The sequence below is a fragment of the Desmodus rotundus genome, chromosome 3 (assembly GCF_022682495.2).
Source record: "Desmodus rotundus isolate HL8 chromosome 3, HLdesRot8A.1, whole genome shotgun sequence".
NCBI classification, from domain to species: Eukaryota; Metazoa; Chordata; class Mammalia; order Chiroptera; family Phyllostomidae; genus Desmodus; species Desmodus rotundus.
Window position 1 is genome coordinate 184,475,150 of NC_071389.1, and position 18,252 is coordinate 184,493,401.

The 18,252-nt window shown below is 38.7% G+C and overlaps 1 protein-coding gene across 2 annotated transcripts; it reads right to left on the minus strand.

Annotated features, from left to right (window-relative positions):
* Nucleotides 1–1,272: 1,272 nt before the first annotated feature.
* On the minus strand, nt 1,273–18,251 carry IKBIP (IKBKB interacting protein). Of its 2 annotated transcripts, none has more exons than XM_024579534.3 (3): nt 17,806–18,251; nt 13,938–14,055; nt 1,273–4,285 (listed from the first exon to the last, which is right to left on the minus strand). In XM_024579534.3, the coding sequence occupies exons 1-3, from the start codon at nt 17,979–17,981 to the stop codon at nt 3,530–3,532; spliced, it is 1,050 nt and encodes a 349-aa protein (XP_024435302.2). In that variant the 5' UTR covers nt 17,982–18,251; the 3' UTR covers nt 1,273–3,529. The 2 variants fall into 2 exon arrangements, with proteins under 2 accessions (XP_024435302.2, XP_024435301.2); XM_024579533.3 differs by lacking the exon at nt 1,273–4,285 and adding an exon at nt 9,026–10,051 and having other exon boundaries at nt 17,806–18,247.
* Between the last annotated feature and the right edge of the window lies 1 nt (nt 18,252).

Genomic DNA, 18,252 nt, shown 5'->3' on the forward strand with positions numbered 1-18,252 from the left:
ATATTTTAAAATGAGTTTAACATTTCTGTGATATTATTTTTGGGATAGAAGTGTCCATATGTTCATGAAGCTTGGTGTATGGCAGTCTTGCTGTTAATTTGAGTTACTTTTTCTTTAGCATAAGATTATATAATCGTTTATATAATTTTTATCATTTATGAGATAAATCACAAAATAATTAATAATTTCAGATATCACTTAGTTGAGCAAACTGATTCCAACCCTGGAGGACTCTGTAGTTAAATGCTGTGCCTCTCTTGATATATCAAATAATGTGGTACCTTAATAAGTCAGCTACTCCTAACAGGTCTTACCTCAGATAGAATCAATTATCTCTCTTTTAATCTGTTTTATTAAGACTGAGGTGCATTTTTAAAAAATTATTGATTTTAGAGAGAGCAAAAGGGGTGAAAGAGAGAGAGAGGCTAGTCAGTTGCTTTCCATTTACACCCCAACTGGGGATTGAACCCACAACCTAGGTATGTGCCCTGACAAGGAATCAAACCTGCAACTTTTGGTATATGGGACAACATTCGAACAAAGTGAGCCACCCAGCCAGGGCAAATCATTTACCTCTTAAATGGCAGCTCTGACTTCACATTCTTGGTAATGTTCATAGGAGTATATGAAATGTTAACTTCACCACTGATACAGTTTATGAATCTTTGGGTTATTACAATGTGACTTGAGTTTCCTAGAAAGCAATGATTCCAAAGTTTTCATGTGTTTTTATAGACCCTTAACATGCCATGCATGCAATAGTCACTTCATAAACACTGGCTATACTGAATAAAAACCTAGGGAATGAGTCTCCTACACAAGACACACTATAATCCCTGTCTAATACTGTGATTTGAGTACAAATCAGCTGGCTTTGTGGAATGTGTATGCAAGATTTGAAGATGGAGGATAATTCATATGAGGGGAAATATCTTTATTACTTTAAGGCCCATGAGTCAGTTTCAGAGGGCTGTGTTAACCTAGGTTAAAACTATTGACATCATTAACATCTGAAAACATGTGGTACCCCACTTTCACTTAGGGTTAAACAGTATTTACAGACTTCACGGACTGCACACTTGGTTAGACTTTAAATGATATTAGTGCAGGGAAATTTCACAGCTGAAGATGACTCACCCATAAAGAGAACATATTTATTATTGACGTAAATAATTTTACATTTCCTACTGTTGGGGAACAGATTGAAAGTTTTCCATCCTCCTGTATTTGCCACAAAAGCTAGTGACTTGAAGACAAAACCATGACCAGGAGCCTAGTGACATTCCAGATTTCGGGGTCCCTTCTCAGTGCGGCTACCAAACTACTGATAGATTTGTGAAGCATTATTTCAATAATGAGTAGACCTAGCACCAAATAAGATGAGTCCCTCATTTTATTGGCACTGATAGAAAAAAAAATATTCCTCATAAATGAGTTCTCAGATTCAGTAAGTATTTTTAAGTACTGAAATTTTAATATTTTTTCATGTCGTAAATGCATTGTTTTATTATGATGATTGCATGGAACATAATTTACATTTCATTCAGCATCATCGTGAACAAACACTGCATTAGGATGTACTGTACTACAGTGATCTCCCTTTGTAATACAGAGCTGTTTACAAAAACCGTCCCATTCTATGTAACTTTCTGTTACATTATTTAATGGCTTTGCCCTTTATTAGATGTGCTACTTTAGATATGGTAATGCTGATATTCACAGCAGCCCTGTAAGGTAGGTATTATTATTCTCATTTACAGGTGAAGAAATTAAGGTTCACAGATACTAAATTGGTCCAAGGTCACAGAACTAAGTGGTGGTAGAGCCAGGACTGGAACCTAGATATCTCTGCTTTCAGAGTCCCCTGTAGTTTCTGTTGTGTTAAAACAGACAGGAATCAAACTCTTCAACAAACCTGCCTTTTGCCACTGTAATTATGGAAAATTACCATAAAAAATCATTGTAGTTTGGAATAAGAAAACTCAAATATCCCAAATGCTCATGGTGGCTGTATTTAGTAACAGTTACGGTATATAATGGATTCTAAGTGTTTTAGGCAAACACATACAAGCTCTTACTCTGTCTCGGCTATGTGCTAGGTGCAAAGGGATCTCTTTAAAAAAAAGATAGAATTTGAGTTATCCAGAAACTCAAAATCTAGTTTCAGATAGCTATGAAACTATTTGAAAATAGGATGGACACCCAATACTTTAGTAAAATTGAAGCAATAAGCTCTGGCTGGTGTGGCTTATGGATTGAGTGCTGGCCTGTGAACCAAAAGGTTGCTGGTTTGATGCCCAGCAAGGGCACATGCCTGGGTGGTGGGCCAGGTCCCCTGTTGGTGTAGTTTCTCTCTCACACTAATGTTTCTCTCCCTCTCTTTTTCCCTTCCTTCCCCTTTCTCTAAAAATAAATTTTAAAAAAATCTTTAAAAATAAAAATAGCAATAAAATTGTGAGGGAAACTTCAGGTGGGACAGCAGTTCAGGCAAGAGAAGAGAATAATAGGGAATCAAAGCAGCAGGAAGAAACTTTCTTTGGGCTCAGTTTGGAAATACGTGAATCAATTTTAGTACTAATTATCAGGACTAACATGTAATATTAGACTTAATCTTTAAAAAAATTCATATGTTTATAGAAAAACTTACAAGGACATAGTCCTCCTCCAAGTTCATCTTACAGCAATCTTTCTCAAATGTTGACATCCACACGGATTTCCTTGGGATTTTATTACAAATGCAGATTCTGATGCAGTGGCTCTGAGGTGGATCCTGAGAGTCTGCATTTCTAATGAGTGCCCAGGTGAGGTCAATGCTCTGGCCCCCTTGAGGGAAGAAGAGTGCTGTCTCTGTTGCTACCAGCCTTCTGGGTACAGCACCCATGAGTGATGGTTATATTACAATTCTTTCCTTGGGATAATAATGAAATTAATAAATCCTCTTTATTCTCCCCATGGGATAACTTGGATTACTGTTTCTTGCAACCAGAGCTCTGATAAACCTAGTAGCCAGCTCTAAGTTCTGTAAGATCAGGGGATACTTGTTATCTCGTGATGTATCCCTTGGAGCTCCTACACGTGCTGGGAACGAATGAAGCACTCCATAAATGGATAATGAATGCAACAGCCCCGATCCTGATGGCACGATGCAGGGAGGACCCTAACCACGTACAGTATGCTCCCTGGCAGTCAGTGAGGGCAAGTCCCAGGGACTCAGAGGCTGCCCCATCTAGATTTCCCAGCTACACTGGCAGATCCTTCTTCTCCCTACTCCTCTCTCTCTCCCTCCCCCTCTCTGATGTATAAGGTTCTTGCTAAAGAAAGTTTCAAGTATGTGTTTTAGCCTGCTTATTTTGAAAAATGAAGTTTTTGACACTTTAAAAATTTTTATTTTTACTGTTCAAAATAGAATCATGTACAAAATGGTATTTACTCCAGAATTTCATTATTTCTAACTTGTCAGTCTTTTCATAACATGGCAGAGGTCCTGTTAAAAATCAAGTCACTTCAATCTAATCTAAATAATTTCAAGCTAATCCATATCTGAAATGTGTGTTATTTCATCTTTTATATTCTTAATCTCAGCTTGGACTATGGTGAAATTAGATATTTTTTCATTTAAGAAAGCAATTTCTTTCTCTCTTTGTAGTAAGTCAGCAACCAATCTCCCAATGCGTAGTGTTAAATCATTTACCAATGGTTCCAAACGGGAAAAATCCTTTTTTAGATTATACACCTTTGGTTTTAGATCATTTGCAAAAGTCACTGTCTTCAGAACTTTAGCTCTATCACTTTCTAAGCTTAAAAACCTATCTGTGTGCTTGTTGAAATCGCTCTTTAGCTCTGACAGCACCTTTTTAACCGAGTTAATTCTCTGTGAATTTTCAGATGCTGTCTTTCGGAGCACTGCCGTTCGGTCAATGCTACTTGAAAGAAGATCACCTATGTTTTTCACTGTATTTTTCTCTACTTTTTCTATTTTATTTTCCAGTTCTTGCACAGAATCTTTCAATGATGTTATCTCAGTTACTAAACCTGAAATGCGTCGTATATCTGTTTTTATAGTTGTAGTCTTGAGGCCAATATCTTTCGCCATGGAAATTGTATTTTGGTCTACTTTTGTAATATCTTGAGAAAGAGTTGTCAAATTGTTGTTCAGTGTATCCTGTTTTTCAGTTATCTTGTTGGACCAAGCTTTCAGCTTGGAAATTTCCTCTTGTAGCCGCTTTAGATGAGCAATTATTTGAAAAGACTTCAACTGTTCCATGATAGCTTCAGACTTCTGACACTATAAGAAAATATAATACCACAATAATTAAATTGGTTAAAAGCTTAACTTGAAATTCAACTTAAGTTTTATTACTTTTAACCATAACTTCACTGCTCCTCTGGAAAGCATTTGATAAAAGATGTATTAAGTGTATTACTAATGAATAAGGAGGAAAACCTTAAGGAAGTATAAAATGTTACTGGAAACAACATTTTCCAGTTATTATTTTTGTGCTATCAATCCTCTGTACAGTGACAAAATGAGCTAAATGGTAGTGACTTCTTTTTCAGTTGCTGGAGAAGGGAGGAGGAAGGAATATCACAGTATTTGGTACAATTCCCTCATTCTACAAATTAAAAACAGCCCCAAAATCAAGGGCCCAAAACACACAGTTAGTGGCAAGGCCTAGGTCAGAAGATCCCCATCTCCGGTTCTTCTTCCACCACTGCTTCCCAACTCTTCCTTAAGCATTCCTTAATTCCTTCTCATGCCCAAGGCCCAAACAATTTTAGGTCACAGTTACAACTTTTGAATGACTTACAGTCTAGTTTAATGGTGACATGGCATCATCACCTACCATCGCATTTGGCTGAATGCCAGCTTTTTGAACCCTCAGGGATGTTCTACTGACAGAGTCCTTGTGATTCTTTTCCTCCCCTGGTTGAACAGCAGCAGGTTGCATTGAATAGTGTACGGTCAGTAGCTACTGGAGTTGGACAGACCCAGCAGCTTGATTGCAAGATTCCTAATCTTGCTGAGTCTCAACTTCCTCATTTGTAAAATGGGTCTAGCAAAGCTGTGGTGAGCATTCATGACAAGACGTGCAAAATGCCCTACACAATGACTGAGACCCAGCAGGTGCTCAACAGAGAGCTGTTAGTGTGATAATGATGAATGGAGACCTCCTGGCAGTGTGACAGCTGTTAGTTCTCTCCTCCCCTGCTATGTAAAGCTGGGATGGAGCGTTTTGATTTGTATCACATTGACAGTTCACAGCTAACCTGAAACACAGATGCTGGGTGAATTTGTGTAGCTTTTGCCAACTGTGCAAATATGAGGTAAGGCTATAGAAAAAAGGGGTTTTTGTCTGTTTATTTTGGTTTGTGCATTTGGTGAATTTACAGCATCATTATTGTATAATGAGATCATATTAAGTGTTGATCAAGATTATAGATTCAGCCCTGGCTGGGTAGTCCAGTAGGTTAGAGAGTCATCCCAATAAGACGAGTTGTGGGTTTGATCCTTGGCCAGGACACATACAAAAATCAACCAATGAATGTATAAATAAGTGGAAAAACAAATTGATGCTTTTCTCTCTCCCTCTGCCTTCCTCTCTCTCAAATCAATAAAAAAAAAAAGGTAACAGATTCTGTCAAAGGTCTACAAGTAGGTTGAGATTAAAAATAATGCCATTAACTTTGTAACTTACAAGTTTAGTTTTCTATGAAACCATACAGATGAATAAATCAACATTTTTCATTATAAAAAATAAAAGTACGCCTAGTCAACAGCTTCTAATAAAAATTTAAAGAAATAAAAACATAAATATACTTTGGAAATTTACATCTAAGTTTAAGAAAATTACGTAGGTGTTTGTTTTATAAAAGTGATTTATATGTGTGCTAAATGTTCTTTTTTAAATGAGTCCAGTATTCTGTATCAGAAATCAATTCATATAAAATCAATTATCAATTACAAAGATACAAAAGTGTGTCTTAGAATATGGCAATCTGCCCTGGCTGGTGTGGCTCAGTGGATTGAACACCGGCCTGCGAACCAAAAGGGTCGCTGGTTTGATTCCCAGTCAAGGTACATGCCTGGGTTGCAGGCCAGGTCCCAGCAGGGGGCATAAGAGAGGTAACCACACATTGATATTTCTCTCCCTCTCTTCCTTCCTCTCTTCGCTTCTGTCTAAAAATGCAAAAAAAAAAAAAAAAAAAAGAGAATATGGTAATCTTCCTTAAGGAAAGATCAACAATGTAATTAAGTATTTGATACACAGGGGAGTTTTTGAAATTTCACGTATTTCTGTTAAATAAATGAGTGTAAGAAACAGAGGAAGATAAATTGGGTACATCTAAAACTCTCTAATGACATTTTTAAATAGGAAAACCTGTGCATAAGGGAATATACACATGCATATACACACACAATAGTTCTCTCATGAAACCCTTGTAGAAGGGCGGTTTTTGTTTCCCTTGTAACTGCCACTATAGAGCACAGTGGCCACATTGTTTCCCTTTTATTTTCTGTAACTTGCTATGATATATACAAGTTAATAATAATAATGAGGTATCAAATACAGTGATAGGCCAGAAAAAAAAAAGTGGAAGTGAAGACTACAAGAGATCACATCTCATCTTACAGGATGGAGGTTGAAAGAACAAAGTTCCAGCTAACTTTATGATCTATTTTATTAGCATGAAAATAAAAGCAACAAATACAATTTTGTCAGTGCACATAGACATGAACTTAGAAATTCAGAATTCAAGAAATTTAATGTTAAGATTCCAGAAATTAATGCCGTGACTTTTTAATAGTAGCACACTTCCATTTTTATGATCAATGGCTCTCTACCATAGGAGAACATGTTTGGAATTTTTCAAAAATTGTGCAGATTTACATAGTAAAACTACATGACCACAACTGCCTTTTGTAGCTGACTGCTTTCAAGTTCTTGATGCTATTCCACTGAAATAGCATTATAAAACCGGGACTACAGTTGGTTAATGTCAAGAATAAGCAAGAAGGAACAGTACTTCCATATGCAGTTGACTCAGTTTTCGATGCCGAGTTTGGACACTCTTGATACATCAGTTTACCAATAAAAGTCCCATGGGCTTCCCCAACCCTGCACGATTTCTGATTATTGTTATTCAAAAAATATGGCTGGATCTCCGCTTAATCACGTATCAGTATGTCCATGTCTTATTCCTTGTGACTCTATTACAGAGTTTTGAGTAAAATAAAATCACTATATGAAACAAATTTGGTTGGGCAATTAGTTTGGAGACTCTTTAAAATGATGGACTTTTTAATTATCTTAATTTTCATCATCTTTCATTTTTATTTTTTTTGTGTGTGTACTCAGCCCACTGTGGGGAGTGGCCCTGGGGCAAAGGAGAGAGGGTGGAGGCTGCGGAGCAGAGACTTTTAAATTTGTTTCATTAAATCCTGTGCCTAAGTTGGAGAGATGGGAAGTCGTACCTCTGGATGAGTAACCTAACCCTAACCCTAACCCTAACCCCCCACTCAGGAACCCAGAGGAGAGCCTGGAGAACTTCGAGGTGGGGGAAGCTGAATTGGCCATCGGAAAGGTAAAGCCCTGATGTCTTATCCTCTGAGCATTTGGCACATCTGCCCGTGGCCTTAGTTTCAGCCCCGTGTTGCACATTTCTGTTTGTGGTGCAGTTCTCCAGCTGGTGCATTAAAAGCCAGGACAGTGTCTTAACCTGTCTTGACTTTAACAAACTTGGCATGAGTCAGCTGCCCAGCAAACATCTCTGAAGTGTCATTCATGACACTTTCATTCATCCACAAATATTAACTCTTGTCAGGTAACTGGCACCATTCTGGTCCTTGGGGGTGTAGTAGTGAACAGATAAACCCTTGCATCCCTAGAACTTATACTGGGGATAATAGTTCATAAAATTTGTTACACAGAAAGTTTGTTGAGGGGATAGGGAGTTGGAAGTTTACAGTTTTACATGGCGGGGGGGTGGGGTGGGGTGGGAGGGGCACAGGTGGAGGTTTAAGGAAAGGTAACATTTGAGAAAGACCCTCAAGGACAGGAAGGAGTGTTCCAGGCAGATTTAAAGGTATGAGCAGGGAAGGAGGGAAAGCGTGGAAAGAGGGGAGGCTGGAGAGTTAGGGAGGTGGCAGGCTGGCTCTCATTTTTCTCATTTTGCTGCTTTTTCCTCTTTAAAATAGGCCACAGGCTTTTGGTGTATGGTTTCTCTGGTGATCCCGTACCTAGTAAACTCGAGAGTCTGTAATACAGTCAGAACCTTTAAAAAAAAGCTGTATGCAGAGATATTCCAAAAGTCCATACTTCAAAGCATACACACTTAATTCATAGGGAAAACCTTCAGTAAAAACATACAGGGCGGGGCAAAAGTAGGCGTACAGTTACTTGCAAGGAAAATAATACAATAATTAATAAGTAATAATATAAGAATAAACTTTCATGTACACACAACTGTAATCTACTTTTACCTCACTTTGTATTTACTATTATTTAAAAATTCTTACAAGTGTCTGTAACACAGTTTAGAACTTTAACAAAAAGTAAAAAAAATGTTTCTAAGACTCCACAGTTTTCAAGAAGTGCATATTAATTCATAGCAAAGCACCCCAGGCTTGCCCTTGGGCATGATATCTTTTATTTTAGACAAAATTTCTATGAACTCTGTTGTCTGGATTCTCAGCCAGTAGTAAATTACAAAGAAATGAAGACCTGGCTGAGACTGGCATTTTACCAACCAACCTGACAGAAAGATCAGGTCAGGTCACCTTTTCGGGTGACAGAAAAGGTAGAACAAGTACAAGGGATATAAGGTTTGAAAAATAGCAAACTGGGGTCAGTTAGTAAGGAGGTAATCCTCATTAGCTCCTAGAGACATAAATATATTTGGGTCTGATAGGTGCAATTCATGATGAGGACTATTAATTATTAGAAAAGCATTTAAAATATTAAGTATATTGCTTCTTAAAAAGTAGAGGAATATGTATTTTAAAAATATTTCTATTTAAAATGGCTAAAATAAAATAAGTTTTATTGCTTAAAGAGATAAGCTTTGCTCATCGGGACAATCCATTTGTGTGGCCATCTCACTTCTTGTCCTACAACGTAGGACGACGTGAGATCACATCATCACACGACGCCAAAGCATGGGACCCATCAATTTACGCACAGTGATACGGTTCATCAGAATAAATGCAGTGCATTTAGAAATCACTATTGATGCCTTTATTTTCCAGATTACGTTCATCTAAAGCTCCCTTTTCTCTTGTACTTGAATGTCCTATAAAGTCATGAACCTTTCCTTTCAGAACATCCAGTTCATTTTGCATCTTTAATATGCTGTTATCGTACTGAAGTCCTTCAAGGGTTTTCTGCATCTCCATGATCTCAGATATTGCTTTCAGCATATCCTCTTCCATATTAAACATCTGAGTAGTTAAATCTTCCATTTTCTTTTCTGTCCCTATCAGGTCCTGAGAAACTTTGAGAACAGAGCGAATTGCACTTTCTATGGTTGGCAAATGTGTCACGCATTCTTCCACATTGGGTTCGTAGCTGGAAAGCTTGTTAGTCAGGTCTTCATCTCTGGCAAAGAGAGCATGCTGTTCCTCTTCTAGCTTTTCAACTGCTTTTGTATCAGAGCCCAGCTGCTCCTCGACTCGCAGAAGATCCTCCTCTTCTTGTCTTTTCACTGTTCTAATATTTCTGAGCGTGCTGTCTTCTAATTCTTTTAGCCTCTCAGTGAGCAATTTTATTCCTTGTTCAGCTGAGTTAATTTGGAGAGTAACTTGAGAATGTATATGCTTTGATTCTGACTTGAAAATGTCTGTATTAACATTCATTTCTTCTAGGCTTCTCTTCCAGAAATTTGTAACATTTTGGAATTTCTCATTAAGGCTTTCCATCTTTTGAGTGACAATCTCTTCACTATTTTGAATGTCATGCATGATACGCTGGAGGCTGGACACTTCCTGCTCAAACTGGGTCACCAAGGACACGGATGATGTAGCTTCCTGCAGGATACTTTCGGTAGACTCAAGCTGCATTTATAACACAAAACAATTCCCAAGGCTACTTAATAACTTTTATATTAGGGAAACACACTTTAACAAGCATGTGCCAAGTTCAAATTCTGAAGATGTCTAAAATACCAAGTATATCAGAACCATGCTGACAAATACATTTATTACTTAATGCTATTTTAAAATACTCAAACCAGTTAGTAGATTAGCACTATAGCAGAAAAATACACACCTGAATTTATAATCCTAAATGTTGGCATATTATCATGGAGGGGTATTCGAGTGAAAAATAATGCTAAAGGAACCTGAAGTATATCACATTTCTTTCTTTTTTCACTCCAATGGAAAGTAATTTAGTTGTCATTTATATGGTTAGTTGGCTTTTTTAGAAACTGTAAGTAGCTACAAAACTTATTAACAGAATCAGATATCACAAAGGCAAAATGAATTAAAAAAAAGTTTAGTGAGACAACTTACGTCAAATAGTAAAGTATTCTAAGTAGCTGCAAATTATGGTGAGCTCCTGGCATGTTCCAATATATGTCTGGAACATACATGGGCCAAGTTGCAGACCTCTCTTAGTCTACACTCACATAGATAACAGCCTTAGAGACACAGGAAGGCCTAGAAATGAGCATTATTTTATCAAGTGTTTGAAGCCTTGTGTTGAAGGCAATAACGCACAAGACACAGTTCCGCCCTTCAAAAGCATAGTGTAACTGGGGTGAAAGCCAAGTCTCTATGACAGGGGAAGAACTATGGAAGCACTGACATGGGGCACCCAAACAAAACTTCCATGATCAAGTAAAATATTCTAGAAGCATTATTTAATATCTGCTTTAGTTACTTCCCCTAAATTATTCTACACACTACAGCCAGATTAAGCTTTTAGAAACTGCTGTGTACATCACAGTACAACATGAAAAAGCCCACGTTTCCTAATACTTCTAGGATCGAGTCCCAAATTCTATAACCTCTCTCTATGCTCGTCTTCCCTCCTCTTTGCTTCGCTAAGTTCTGTCCTTCTTTCCAGGCTCAGGTCAGACCTCAGCTTGTCAGTGCAGCGTTCTGCCGTGGCCCCAGCCTGACAGTTTGACCTCCTACAGCACACACCGTATTGTGCATTTGCCATCTGCTCGGCACTGAGCACATATAATTCAAGAATTCTTGAGTGTTCACTGTGTGCCAGTCCTGTTCTAGACAATGGGTATAAAAATACAGATGTAGTATAGTCCCTGGCTTCACAATTGGGTTAAGGGAGATAGTGCCTTGGACCTTTTACATCACATATTCTAGAGTTCCAGTAGGACTTATTAAGTGTCCTCTGTTTCATTATTAGGCAGTAGGGATATAAACGTAAGAGACACCGTGTTTGTCCTAAAGATCAGTAAAAGAGACAAATTAACAATGACAAAAAGGTCGCAATAGGTTATGATTCGAGTCATGACAGAATTAGCTCGGGAGAATGGATGCTTGGAGGTGAGGTCCGACTCTGGGGTCAGTGAGGAAAGGCTGAAGAGTGACTCTGAAATCCGACCCTTTACCAGACTGATGAGTTAGCCAGGTAAAGGCAGGAGGGCTTCCAAATTCTTTAGGGGAAGAGACCATGTCTTATGCATTTTTGTAGTCCCTGTATCTTGGGGTATAAAGAACATGTTTGTTGATGTTTAAGAAGAAAAATGGCCATAAACCTTCTGGGTCCACCCCAACTGTACCTGAAGCAGTTCCAGGTGACAGCTGGGAACAAATGTGAGACAGTACAATAAGACAACGCTGAGACCTTCTTTACAAATTATTTTTAATGTGCACATGTAGCCCTAACACAAATTCCTTTAGAAAGCAATTAGGAGAAATACGTGCACACTGGTAGTACTTTTAGGTTTAGTTGTCTTATTAGCAGCATTTTGAAGAGGCAAGCTTATCTTCACCTAAGGTAACCCCAGTCTGGGCTGCTCGTGGGAGTATAACCTGAGGCAGTAGGCTCCAAAGGTTGAGAAGGTGAACTTCGCAAGACAAGGTCTCAAGATTTAATCTTCAAATACAAGGTAGGGGAAGAGTAAGTTTACAGTTGTTCATCTTGAAAATAATACAATAATTAATAAATACTAATACAAGAACAAGCTGTTTTGTGTACTCACAACTACAAACCCACTTTCGCCCCATCCTGTATAGAGTGACTAGTATACAATAGTTAGCATTTATGGACTGTCATATATTCTAGAAGTTTTTCATTTTTAAGAAAAGAGTTAATACCTTAAATTTATTACTGCTTGAAGTGTTCATAGTTTACATATATATTTTATCTCATCTGATCTTTATAAAAAAACTTGTTATTCTTACTTAATGAACAAGGAAATGGAGGCCAAGAGAAGTTGAAGTGATTTTTCCCAAGGTGATGCGGTTGCGATGGGAGCCCACGCCTCCCTGTTTGCCCTTCCTGCTGCACTGTGCTGCCCATTAGGGTCGGCTTTGTGACACGGCAGCTCTCGTTAAACTATTCCTCAGGCAGAGTAGAGAGAAAGAGCTATGCAAAGATTGAATATTTTTTGGATCCTATGATATTTGAAACATCTACTTCATAAAGCATTTTAGCCCTGGCTGCTGTGGCTCGGTGGACTGAGTGCTGCACTATAAGCCAAAGGGTCCAGTTGGATTCGCAGTCAGGGCACACGCCTGGGTTGTGGGCCAGGCCCCTAATCGAGGCACTCAAGAGGCAACCACACATTGATGTTTCTCTCCCTCTCTTTCTCCTTCCTTTCCCCTGTCAAAAAATAAATAAATAAAGTTTTAAGGAAAAAAAAAGCATTTTAATTGCTACCAAAATTTTCATTTAAAAAGGTAACCTTTCTTCAAAATTTGTTTTCAATAGCTTTTAAGCTCATGAAGTTTCTGTCTCCTGGATTTTTTAAATCATTATGTTCCTTCTGATTAGAGGGTCCCCAACAATTATAATCAGAGTCCAACTTGAGCCCTAGGTCAAAATATCGATTCTTGCGGCTCCTTCCCAGAGGCCCCTACGCTCACATTCGATCCGCTGGCATGTTTAAGGGGATACGGCATTTTCATCCGGGGTCTTTATCTTCTGAGGGAGCATATGCTCACCCTGTGCAGGTGGCTGCAGGAACTGAGACCCTCTATTTCATTTACATTTATTTTTATAACATCCTTGCTCGCCCTGGTGCCAATCACAAGTCCTGTCTACCTAACGACATGAGTAAAGATTTAGTGGGTGAACAAATGAACCAGTAAGACAGGCTTCCCGACGACAGCTTGGTCCCTAGTAGCCAGGCAAGGCCCACAGGATGCCCTAGTGATTACAGCAGACCCTCTCCTGAGAAGCGCAGTAGGTAACATTTTTTGTCTCACATTTCTAAGAATCTCAGAAATAATGCATCTGCATTCGCAGCTTGAAGAAACACAACAAAGACATGGGTAATAATTTTCATTGGGTTACAAAATCATTTATTTTTAGGTTAGTGAGTCTTATATGCAACGTACATATGCTTACCAAGTGGAAAGAAGAGAAACAAAACACTGATGAATTTTTGTCCAACAAATGCGTTTCCTACTCTAATTTTATATCTAAAGATCAATCATATTTTCAGTGCTCTATTTAGACACTTGATATATAAATAGAAAACTGAGGTCACTTCAATATAAGCACACTGGTTTTTTTAAACAGTAACAATAACATTATAGTAAAAAAAAAATCCCTGTCCTTTTGAAATATAACTTAAGTCTAAATTGGATTGAAGGGAGAATGTAAAGACATAGGGAGACTAATGAGAGTTGAAACAGTATTGTCGAAAAGGTAGGAAGAAAGAATTTATGAACTGGGGCAGAATGGTGATGGTGGTGAAGACAAATGGGAAAAATCTTCCCAAATAAGTCAGTTAATAATTACCTTTTCTGAAATTAAACTGATTTTACTTCGAAGTCCTTGGAATTCATTGGTTTCTATTTTCAATAACTGGTATTGGTTTTCCACCTTTGCAAACTTTTCCACCTGCTGAAATACAAACCTGGAAAAGAAAAGAAAAATCACTATCACCTAATTCAAATCTATTTAAGTCTGAATTTTAAAATTTTATACACAGTTCTGGTAAAGACAACATAAATTCTGGTATGGGTAGTGGCAGCTTTTATTAGTTTATTTGAATAAACATTTATACACTGATTGGTGTGGCTCAGTGGATTGAGTGCTGGTCTGAGAACCAAAAGGTCGTTGGTTCGATTCCCAGTTGGGGCACATGCCTGGGTTGCGATCCCTGGTTTGGGGCGTGCGAGAGGCAACTGATCTATGTATCTCTCGCACATCGATGTTTCCCTCCCTCCTTTTCTCTCTCCTTTCCCCTCTCTCTGAAAATAAATAAATAAAATCTTAAAAAAATATTAACTCTGTAACATTAAGGAGGAAGATTTTCTAGGAGCCAAAAATGTATGAAGAGAGGAGGTGGCTTCAATTCTGAAAAACTAATTTTTAAAACAGGCATCCAGATTAGCACCCAAGGTGCTTCGTTTCCTTTTTTCTATGTTGGAGGCATATTTCAACAGTAACTCAAAGCCTCTTCACACTCATCTTCCCTAATTTAGATGAGACAAAGAATTGGGGCTGCAGCTTGTAGTTGAAGAAAGAAAAGAGCTGTAAGTAGTTCTGGAGCAAGGATTCCTATTCCTAGGACCCTGCCTCTTCTTGGATTAATATCAAAGAGGAGGCAGCATATCATACTGGTTGAGCTGGGCAACTTTGACTTTGGTTCTGCCATTTATTCTGTGTGAAACCACCTTGGGCAAGTTAGTTAACTTATCTTTGCCACAGTTTTCTCACCTGTAAAGAGGGGATACTACCACTTAGTTTGCAGGGTTGTTGTACAGATAAACAGGCTCTTGTTTACAAAGCTCCAAGACAGTGCCTAGAGTGTCACACCTCAGCTGCTCTTCTTTAAGCGCCCTGCCTTTTCTTTCAGACCGTTTTGTCAGCTGCTCTGCCATCCTCTGACAAGCCTATGGTGGTTGATAGAAGCTCCAGGCCTGTCTGTGCCCCTTTGAAACCGGGGATGGGTTTATAGCAAATGAAGGATGCAATACAATGAATGGATGAGACCACTCATAAGACAACCATTTTCTTGTCCTGTTTTGGGGTCTCTTCCCATTATCATATAAGTAAAGGTCTTGAAGGCTTGGGTGTAGGAGAAAAGGAACCAAGTTAGTTGGCTGCCATAGTAGGGTTTACAAAAGGAATCCTTTTGACTTCATAATCCACTGCCTTCTACAGACCTCCCGCGGGTTCAGGGCCTGGTGGTATTAAACTGTGCATTCCCTTGGAGTGTTGCCTCTGCATAGCTCCTTTAGGAATTTTAGATGGTGGCAGACAGCTGATTGAGGGCTAATATATTACAGGAGGTTCTCTGGCTGTTTCAACACGATGAAAAAGAGGCAAATGACAAAAGTTGTTATAATGGAACTTTGGCAAGAAAAGAAGCTCCAGGGCCACCACTGGAGTCAGTAAACCAGGTAGCCCAGTTTCGTACTACACCTTAATTTTTAGCGTAATACTGAATGTTCTGAAAAACACTATGTTCCATTTTTAAAAAGCAGGACATTTAAAGAATAACTCTGTCTTAGATAAAACTCCATTACCAACAACAAAATGCTGAAAAATGGGGTTAGCCACACTTCTACTGTATAAATGATTTATAAAGTGTGTTAGATAATAAAAAGTGAGTTACCTGATTGTTTAAAGAGCTTTTGTCTTCTTATACATAATTATCTCAAATGTGATGAGAAACTCTTATAAAGGCAATTTAGAATCTGTTGAAATTTCCAGAACTTACGTTTTTTACAATGGAACTCCTGGTTTTCAATTTATGTTTTTAAATAAACTAGTAAAATATTTGTGACTTGTTCAGTAATTTCACAACTTAAACTTTTTGAAAATGGAATTTCTCCAATCCTCTTATCTGAAAAATTTCATTAAGAGTTTATAAACAAAGTCTGCAAACTAACACTCAAAGCCACCTAGTTTCGGGCAACTGTTATCTCCAATGTCTTTTTGTTAAACTGACAAATCAGGACTTTATCTGTTACACATTATCTTTACTTACTCTCTAAACAAGGCCTGAAGACACAGAGACAGTGATCTCTTCAAATCCTCCTTGGGCAGTGGAAGGGTTTAAACTCCCCCTCCCAATTTAATTTAAGTGTAAAGAAATGTGTTGATAGGCACGTATATTTCAATGTTGTATTTTAACGATTATGTACAGTGTCAGCATAGTAAGCATTCAATATCTGACAAACTGACCTTTAGATGCTGAAGCATGTGTTCTAGAGGTAAAAATCTCCATGGCTTTATTACAATTCCAGTGTTCTGAGAGACCAAAGCCATTATTCTCTGGAGCATTTTACATTTGGCTTCCCGGCAACTGTCATCAGTTTTGGTTCAAATAAACTATTAATAAAAATTCTCTACAGTTTTGGACATTTCTATGTCAACAGATTACTATTAGTGCTTTTTCCCAGGATAGTAACTAAATTTTTGGAAAGCTAAACATTTTGTGATATAATTTATCTCACATGAATATGCATCTTTGCATAATTAATGATTATGTTTAATCATTAATCATTATGCAAACATTAAACATAATCATTAATGATTATGTTTAATCATTAATGATAACAAATTCAGTAACTATAACCAGTTGTCTTAGGTTTTAAGGAAAAGCAACATATATCTTTGAGGATACTAAGCTCTATGACTGAATAACTTTTCCAATATAAATAGGTTTAACTCACCTAAAGAAGGTCATGCATTTTAAGACATAAGAGTAGTTTATTCAAAATAGTAAATTCAGTACACTTATTCTTTTAAGATCAAGATTAACATGTTCCATAAACAAAAATAACATTAGTAAAATAACAACATATATCTTTGAAGAGGACATTTAATAATCAACACTTTACATTATTGTAACAAGTCTTTTAAGTTCAACTCAGAATGAGAGTCACCACTAAGTATTATTCAAAATTTACTAGCATAAAAAATGTTCTAGACTAGAGGATGTACAGGGTCCCTTATAGAATTCAATTTTGAAGATGAAGAACTATCCTTCTAAGTACTTTAAAATCAGTGCAAAATGGAGGGAAAGTCTAATTTAAAAAACGTCTTGTCACAAGTTCTATGTTTTTGTAGCGCCCCAGTACTCACATTCAATCTGTAGCTTAGGAACAGACTAAATTCATACACGCATGCACATGTATCAAAATATAAGAAATCCTCCAAACTTTGATATAATCATTAACGTTTGTTGCTTTGAGATCATAATTAACCCTTTTAAGGTTGCAAAGTGTTGCCTTTAGGCATTTATGGGGTGGGGCAAATTTCTCCCGGACAAATGCACAGCGGACTGGAAATAGCGGGTTATAAAAACGGGAAAGCTTCCGACATGTCGTAGGCACTTTAAAGTTTGGTCGAATCTGCATCTCTTAAGAAATGGCTGACTCGTTCCAGATCTTAGCCTCAACTCCAGTTCAGCAAACGGGGCGAGTTACTAGTATAAAGGTAAAAGGAGTTACAGGAAAAGAGCGAAAGAAGAAAAATAAGTTGGGGTGTCCCTTCTTGGAGGTCGAGGCAGGGAAACAGAAGCCGCCAGCCTGGTGGTGAGGGTGGAGATTAGAGGATGCCAAGCCGGGTGGGCCCGGGGCGGGACCACGACCAGAGCAGGGCGACCACGGGAGGCCGGACAAGGGGCCCGTACAGCCTAGCGTCCACTTACCAGGCCAGGCCCAGGCACATGCCCAGTGACAGGAGGCTCACGCCAGTCCGGGGGTCCACCCAGCCCCCACCTCCATTGTCCCGGGACTCTGGGCTCTTCTCGCCCTCGCTGCGCTTCCCGGGATCCGCGGGGGCTCCCTTGGGCCCCGACTTCTTCCGGTTCTTCACCTCGGACATGTTTGGGGGCTCTGAGGATAGCAAACCCGGGACGGACCCTACACTTTCGAGGAGCGGGACGTGGCCACCCTAGCCTCCGCTGGAAGCCTTGATGGTGACCGCGTCCCCGCCCAGAGTTAGCACCGCCCAGAAATCAGCCCTCCTTCTCTCCCGGCCATCCTCGCTGCTTCACGAAGTCCTCCCATCTTCCAGCACAGACGGACGTCGACACAACGTACCCCACCCTCTGCGAAATCTTAGCCTCCTGGCTCTGGGAAGCCGCGGGAACGCC